This window comes from Otolemur garnettii, unplaced genomic scaffold, assembly GCF_000181295.1.
Source record: "Otolemur garnettii isolate 467f Iridium unplaced genomic scaffold, OtoGar3 scaffold00060, whole genome shotgun sequence".
Lineage (NCBI taxonomy): Eukaryota > Metazoa > Chordata > Mammalia > Primates > Galagidae > Otolemur > Otolemur garnettii.
In genome coordinates, this window is record NW_003852455.1 from 9,849,090 (window position 1) to 9,857,737 (window position 8,648).

The window sequence follows — 8,648 nt, forward strand, 5'->3', positions numbered from 1 at the left end:
TCGCTTGAGCCCAGGAGTTGGAGGTTGCTATGAGCTGTGATGCCATGGCACTCTACCCAGGGGGACAGCTTGAGGCTCTGTCTCAAAAGAATTTTACCATTGGGCCAGGTGTGGCGTCTCATGGCTCTAATACTAGCTCTCTGGGAGGCTGAGGCAGGTGGATTGCCTGAGCTCATGGGTTCAAAACCAATCTGAGCCAGAGCAAGACCCCATTGCTAAAAATAGCTGGGCGTCATGGTGGGCACATGTAGTCCCAGGTACTCTGGAGACTGAGGCAACAGAATCGCTTAAGCCCAGGAATTTGAGGTTGCTGTGAGCTATGCTGGCACGGCACTCTACTGAGGGTGACAAAGTGAGACTGCAAAAAAGTAATAAATAATTGTACCCTCTTTTAAAGAATTTAAAGTACTGTATGTAATAGTTATCTGGATAAATCCTTAACAAATGTTGGGGTAGATACAGATCAAAATAAGAGTTGTGAACCTTAAAAACTAAGACTAGCAGGAATTTGTGGGGGGGCTTATTTTTTAAGTAATGAGTCTCATAGTTTATATCTTAAGCTATGTATTATTACAACAGCAATAATCTTTTAATCAACATATTTGTGTATTGGTTTATTCATTTATTCGGCAAATAGTACTATAGTAGATGCTGAGGATACAGATGGAAATACGACAAATAAAGTTCTTGGTCTTTTAAATCTTACTATTTAGTGAGGTAGACAGGCATTTTATAATTAAATCCAACAGTTACATAAATGATAATAAATGCAAAGTGCAACAAAGACTAATGAGAGAGCTTGAGAGGAAAACACATGTACATTGGATGGTTAGGGAAGGTATCTGGCTTATAATGCATCAGGAGGTAGCCACGCAGAAAAAGAAGGGCATGCAGCTCTAGGTCATAGGAAGAATTTATGTTAGAGACCCTGATCAGCTGGAGCCTGGAAGATGAAGAATGCAGTGGGGAGATTGCAGAAGTTCTTACAGGCCATAGTAACCAGCTTGGGTTTTTTAAATTTGTTTTTGTTTTTCTAAGTAGAGTGTGAAGGCAGTGAATCGTTTTAAGTAACAAGAGAGGTGGCATCTGATTTGAGGGAAGGAGAAAGGCAAGGCAAGAGTGGAAGCAAGCAAACTCTGTTGCACCTAGTTCCCTGTGTGCAGTGATTTCTCTACATGAAAAGACAATTGGAGAATGTAGTTTCATAAGAGGTCAGTAGAATGTAGCACGTTTATCAGTCTTCACCACAGATCAGTTACTTGCTTGATAGGAGCCAGACTAGCTAGATCCAAAGTATAAAAGAAGATAGCTAGTTGTTTAATCTTATCCTTTGTTCTCTGAATGAATTTTCCCTGTTGCATGCAGGCATCCCTTCAGGATACATAATCATGATGTGGAACAGTGCCTAGCACTTTAGTAATGTGTAGTTTTGTTTTTTTGTTAACATTTCTGTTCTTGGAACTTGAGCTTATCCAAAGCCCTAATGCATGTAATGTCTTTTTTGGTCCTTTTTCCTCAGTATTGGCCAGATGCCATTATTCCTTTGGGATATTTCCTCTTTGAAGCAGCCGACATCTTTATATAATATATATAATATAAAATCTCAACCAATTTTGAATAAAGGGGTAGGATGGTGATCTGACAGAAGCCTGAGATTCCCTTCAGAAATAAGAGGTTTCTGATTGCAGCTTTGAAAAATTTCATCTAAGTAGATTGCTATAGAGCAAGCATAAATATTGATTCAGTTTACAAAATCAGGAAGGTATTTTTGGGAAAAGCAATAGTATGTGAAAAGGCAGGATTTAAAAGTGTCAGTAGTCTATGGTATCAGTTAAATATTCAGAAATCTTCATAGTTAGACATATGTACCCTCTTTGTTAGGGAAGTCATTGCACTGTTTCACATGTCTTTCAGTCATCACTTTCATCATTTTGTGTCAAAATACAATTTATTAAATTAAATTTCTACAGCTCCCTAATCTCTTGTTTTATGGGCCACCTGGAACTGGAAAAACCTCTACTATTTTAGCAGCTGCTAGAGAACTTTTTGGGTAAGTTAAAAATCACTCTATCTCTTTTAGATGCTGTTTCTTTTTCCTCTATAAATTTCATTTGGTTTCTCTGTGGGTTTGTTAAGTGTCTATTAATTTCTGGGGTTTTTTTTTTGTTTGTTTGTTTGTTTGTTTGTTTGTTTTTCTCAAGCTATTGCCCTGGGTAGAGTGCCAGGGCATTATAGTTCACAACAACCTCCTCCATCTGTTGGATTCAAATGGTCTTCTTGCTTCAGTTTTTCTTTTCTTTTTTTGAGACAGAGTCTCACTATGTTGCCCTCAGTAGAGTGCTGTGGCATCACAGCTTACAGCAACCTCAAATTCTTGGGCTTAAGCGATTCTCTTGCCTCAGCCTCCCAAGTAGCTGGGACTACAGGTGCCTGCCACAATACCTGGCTATTTTTTGTTGCCGTTGTAATTGTTGTTTAGCTGGCCCGGCTGGGTTCAAACCCACCAGCCTTAGTTAGTGTATGTGGCTGGTACCATAACCACTGTGCTAGGGGTGCTGAGCCCAGTTTTTATATTTTTAATAGAGACGATTTCTTGCTTTTACTCAAGCTGATCTCAAACTCATGAGCTCAAGCTATTTTTTATCCCATCTCAGCCTCCCAGAGTTGTAGAATTACAGGCAAGAGCCACCTCGCCTGTCCTAATTTCTCTATTTTTAAAATTAATCCCATAGGCTCGGCACCTGTAGCTGAGCAGCTCAGGCACTAGCCTCATAACACCAGGGCTGGTGGGTTTGAACCCAGCCTGGGCCTGCCAAACAACAATGATAACTGCAACCAAAAAAATAGCCAGGCGTTGTGGCAGGTACTAGTAGTCCCAGCTACTTGAGAGGCTGAGGCAAGAGAATTGCTTAAGCTCAAGAGTTTGAGGTTGCTGTGAGCTGTGATGTCATGGTACTCTACCCAGGGCAACATAATGAGACTCTGTCTCAAAAAAAAAAAAAAATTCCATAGCAGCTGGCAAGGTAGATCATGCCTTTAGTAATCCCACCACTCTGGGAGGCAAAGGAGGGAGCATCCCTAGAGCTCAGAAGTTTGAGACCAGCCTGAGTAAGAGCAAGATTCCCATCTCTAATACAAATAGAAAAACTAGCCAGGCATTGTGACGAATGCCTGTAGTTCCAGTTACTTGGGAGGTTGAGGCAGGAGGATCACTTGAACCAGGAGTTTGAGGTTGCTGTGAGCTATGATGCCATGACACTCTACTGAGGGTGACAGAGTGAGACTCTGTCTCAAAAAAAGAAAAATATATATAAATACATAGTGCCTTGGTCTAATTATGTGAAACATGTACCAGGTTAACACAGGCTATCTTGAATTTACCCAGAATCTTTATATCAGACATATAACCAAAGGGAATATCTGAAATCCTACATATGAAAATAGATTCCTCGTAAGCCACCAAATGTGAATATATAGTTATGTCAAAATGTAAAAGGTGGATAGGCACAGTGGCTTTACACTTGTAATCCTAGCACTCTGGGAGGCCGGGATCAGTGGATAGCTTGAGCTCAGGAGTTCAAGACTGGCCTGAGCAAGAGTGAGACTCCATCTCTACTAAAAATAGAAAAACTAGCTGGGCATGGTAGTGGGCACCTGTAGGCCCACCTACTCGGGAGGGCCAAGGCAAGAGGATCACTTGAAGACAAAGGGAGAAGTTGCTGTAAACCTATATTTATTTGACAAGAAGTTTGGTTTTTCAAGAAAATTACAAAAGGGTTTCTTTGATTATTCCACAGCTCAATCAGATAGAACTAAGCTGAATCAGCCTTAGCAATATAATCATAATGAAACTGTTACATCATTTATTACTATGTATCCAGGAGTGGGTCAGTCTAGATTATATCTTTTATAATGTTTGTTCTTAGAGAACTAAAAGAACTTACTTTAGCAGTAAATTTCATTTTTAATAATAGATGTGTTTTTAAAATAGAAAATACAGTATTTGAGCTTTCTAAATAGTTATGACCATTAAAAAATGCTTAGGATATAATTCAGATTAGGAAAAATAAAGACCAAACTAAATCACAACTATTGTTTTTTTATTTAAAAGATATATATATACACATATATAGGTATATATCATATATATAAATTCAAAAACCAGAGAAAAGTTCTTTTTTTTTTTTTTTCTTTTAGACACAGAGTCTCATTCTGTCGCCCTTGGTAGAGTGCTGTGGTATCACAGCAACCTCCAGCTCTTGGGCTTAGGCCAAGATTCTCTTGCCTCAGCCTCCCGAGTAACTGGGACTACAGATGCCCGCCACAACGCCCAGCTATTTTTTGTTTTGCAGTTTGCCCAGGGCCAGGTTTGAACCTGCCACCCTCAGTATATGGGGCTGGAGCCCTACTCACTGAGCCACAGGTGCTGCCCTACAGAAAAGTTTTAAAACAGTGGATTGACATGTATGCCAGTTATTTTTTTTATTCCTCAAATTTCTCTACTAAATTAGCATTATAATACTTTTAGTAATTTTTTTTTTTTTTGAGACAGTCTCTTTTGTCACCCTGAGTTGAGTGTTGTGGCATCATAGCTCACAGCAACCTCAAACTCTTGGGTTCAACTGATCCTCTTGCCTCAGCTTTCTGAGTAGCTGGGACCAAAGGCACCTGCCACAATGTCTGGCTAGTTTTTCTGTTTTTAGTAGACATGGGTCTTGCTCTTGCTCAGGCTGGTTTTGAACTCCTAAGATCAAGCAAACCACTGGCCTCGGCCTCCTGGAGTGCTAAGATGACAGGCATGAGCCAGTGCGGCTGGCCAGAAAGCCAAAATGTTCACCACATAGCTCTGCAAAAAGAGAATACAGAAGTGATTGTGTGCCTTCTATCCATGTTGCTTACTATAGCTTTTAAATTACTACAAAGTGTGTAGATGTTAAAATGTGATTTGAGCCTAGGTTCTGTTTTTTTTTTTTTTTTTTTTTTTTATTTTGACATAGGCCTGAACTTTTTCGGTTAAGAGTTCTTGAGTTAAATGCATCTGATGAACGTGGAATACAAGTAATTCGAGAAAAAGTGAAAAATTTTGCTCAATTAACTGTGTCAGGAAGTCGTTCAGAGTAAGTAAACTTGCCTTCTCTTCTTTATGTCATTGTGTTTGTTTTAAATGGAAGTTTCTGCCAAATTTTCAACTACTTTTTCATATTAGGTCAAATTTTTATCTACATTATTTAAGACCAGAAATGATAACAATTTTTAAGTTATCTGTCAAGGGTTTTTGCTGAGACTTTGTCTACTGCGTACTTATAAATCACATTTCATAGTTTGTCAGTATGCAGTCATAATAAAAATCCTGATTTTTGAAATTGTATTAGAAAACAAATTCTCCTTTCTATCAGATATGTAACGCTTCAGTGTATATTTCATAGATAGGGGGATCATTTAAGTACCTGTCCAAATGGGGACACTCCTGGAGTTAAAGAAGATATAATAAAAATAGGACTGTTCTGCCTGAAGTAAGTATGGGTTAGTCAAGTTTTTACACTTGTTAGGTGGCTGAAGTCCAAGATGAAGTTTTTGGCACCTATACATATATAAATTTTACTTCGGGGCATACTTCAAAATTTATAGAAAGTGAATGCCTAATTTTGTATGCACCTGGAATTGATGGTGTAATCACAACCTCTAAAGCACCTAGTTTCTATGTGAAATGAAGATGAGGATATAAACTAAAACACCTCTGAGTTCCCTTCTACCTTGAATATTTGAAATCTGTTTTTTTGGTATAAAGTTGTGTTAATGCCATTTTTGGTGGGGGTAATGGGAGATTACCAAAAATCAGTTGGGTAGAAAGTAAAAACCCACAAAATTAGAGAACATATGTATTTATAAATCATATATTTGAAAAGCTATACTTAAATCCAGAATATGTAAAGAACTTCTAAAACTCAGTAATAAAAACAAATAAAAACTGAGCAAAGGACTTGAATAGACATTTCTCCAACGAACACATACATATGGCCAGTAAGTACATGAAAAGATGCTCATCAGCATTAGCCATTAGGGAAATGAACCATGATGAGATACCACTTTCCATTACTAGGATGTCCATAATCAAAAAGACAAAATAACAAGTTACCAGCAATGCTGGTTGGAATGTAAAATGATGCAGCCTCTTGGAAAACATGTCTGCTCAAAAACATGTAAACAAATACACATAGTAGTGTTGTTCCTAATAGCCGAAACATGTAAACAACCCAAATGTTCAATTGATTAATGAAAAAATAAAATATTATTTGACAATAGAAAGGAATGAAGCAAACACATACACCATGGATGGACATTGAGAACATTATGCTAAATAAAAGAAGCCAGTCCCCAAAACACATGATTCCATTTATATGAAATGTCCAGAGTAGGCAGATCTAAAGAGACACAAAGTAGACTAGAGGTTGCCTAGAGCTGGGAGCACTGGGGCTTTGGGGGGTTTTCTTAGCGGGAGGGGTGAGAATGTTCTAAAATTAGATTGTGGTGATGATGCACAACTCTGAATATAACCAAAAACATTGAATTATACATTTTAAATTGGTGACTTGTATGGAATGCTTATGTGTCAGTAAAACTTTTTAAAACAATGGGCATATACTAATTTTTAACTCTTACATTTCTCCAAATCAGTGGGAAGCTGTGTCCTCCTTTTAAGATTGTGATTCTAGATGAAGCAGATTCTATGACCTCAGCTGCTCAAGCAGCTTTAAGACGTACCATGGAGAAAGAGTCTAAAACCACCCGATTCTGTCTCATTTGCAACTATGTCAGTCGGTACGTATATTACTCTGAAAAGACATACTAGGCAGCCTCGTTTTGGTAAGGCCAATTAGAGGAAAAATTTAAAATTTTCAAGGCTGTTAATTTCTTCTCTATCAAATCTTGATTTGTTCATAGTTTTGGGGAAATTTTATTTAGACACTGACATGTTTTTTTCCAATCTTTTGCAGAATAATTGAGCCCCTGACCTCTAGATGTTCAAAATTCCGCTTTAAGCCTCTGTCAGATAAAATTCAACAGCAGCGATTATTAAACATTACTGAGAAAGAAAATGTCAAAATTAGCAGTGAGGTAATTACTGATTCTTATCATTAGTTATAATTACTAATTCTTCTTATGAACCCATGTGAAGAGGTCCTGGTAAATTTCTCCAAACAGTTGGACTATCTAGGAATTACAAGGTTTAGCTTTTCTGATTTTTTTTTTATTATAGCTTGTCAGGATTTCAGGGAGTCACATCTGTGGTGTATTTCATACATACAACCACAAATCCCTACAAGATTTTATTTAGTCTCTCAGCTAATACTCCACTTCAACTGATAAAATATATGGGAACCTTATTCGTTCTGACAGAATTTAATCATAATTGGAATTTTCATTGCTTGCTTTGTGATCGATCAAAAAAACAGGATGAGCAATATGGAACATCTTTTTCTCTCTGCAAGTTTCTTTCAGAGGCAAGAGATCTATTAGACTACTTCTCTCTCCATTAATTAATTTTGCCACTATACTAATAATATGCTCCCCAAAACAAATGTTTTTATTAACTCTAGGCCAGAACAGTATTTTCATTTTTCTTTATTAAAGTCACATAGCCTTAATTAGCTATCATAGGTTAAAAAAACTCTTCTCTCTTCAGGGAATAGCTTATCTTGTTAAAGTGTCAGAAGGAGACTTAAGAAAAGCCATTACATTTCTTCAGAGTGCTACTCGATTAACAGGGGGAAAAGAGATCACGGAGGAAGTGATTACAGACATTGCTGGGGTAAGAGCACTAGATATTCTGAAATTAATTCTTTTAAGTTGACTTATAGAGTATCTTCAACAAATAAATCCTGAATGCTTATCATGTGCCAAGTACTGTGCTAGGAAGTATACTAAGGGAATATAACTTGGGAGTTTTCAGAATGCTTCAGGCAGGAGGTAATACTGACTTTTCAGGTTGTCAAGCACCATGTTAATAAGTCATCTCAGAGAAAACCACTTTTAGTTCTTAGGTTTGTAGAAGGTAAATTGGTGCTTTGTAGTAGTTTAAATCAATTTTCACCAGATACACCAATTCTTATATGAATTTTGCTGAAGAGCCATATATAAAAAGGCATACCCAATTTACAGGAATCATTAAAGAAAATGTCATACCATTGGATACCCCCATGCCCAATGTCCAAACTCTCCTTAATCACGATTACCTTCAAAACCTTGTCCCCAAGGTGTTTTTCAGCTACGTGTTAGGTTTAAGACTGACAGCATTAGCCCTTTCTAGGTATTGCGGACTTTTAAGACTAGTCTCACTGGCACCTTTAGATTGAGAAAAATTAAGAGAAAAGGTACATTCCCCTTTTAGAACTCACTATTCCACCTATTTTGATTTTGGTCCCTGCTTTGTAGAATTATTACTCACTGGGGTACTGCAAGGTTAGAAGGTAAAGGTAGATTTCTCAAGTGGAAAGCCACTGACCAAGCAGCTGTTCTTGTTCCATGTGGGCAAACTGGGATTATTTCTGAAAACAGCAAATTTTGTGTACGTCACAGAACCTTTAAAGGACTTCAAAAGCAAAATAGGGTAGTGCCTGTAGCTCAAGGAGTAGGGTGCCAGCCCCATA

The 8,648-nt window shown here is 37.6% G+C and overlaps 1 protein-coding gene across 1 annotated transcript in view; it reads left to right on the top strand.

The window, feature by feature from the left end:
- Positions 1–8,648, top strand: part of RFC4 (replication factor C subunit 4) — a 16,456-nt gene that overhangs the window by 6,968 nt on the left and 840 nt on the right. The window contains exons 4-8 of the mRNA XM_012806912.2: positions 1,971–2,050; positions 4,998–5,117; positions 6,676–6,819; positions 6,996–7,116; positions 7,685–7,810. Of these exons, the coding sequence (XP_012662366.1) occupies positions 1,971–2,050; positions 4,998–5,117; positions 6,676–6,819; positions 6,996–7,116; positions 7,685–7,810 (591 nt within the window). The remainder of the gene's footprint in view (positions 1–1,970; positions 2,051–4,997; positions 5,118–6,675; positions 6,820–6,995; positions 7,117–7,684; positions 7,811–8,648) is intronic.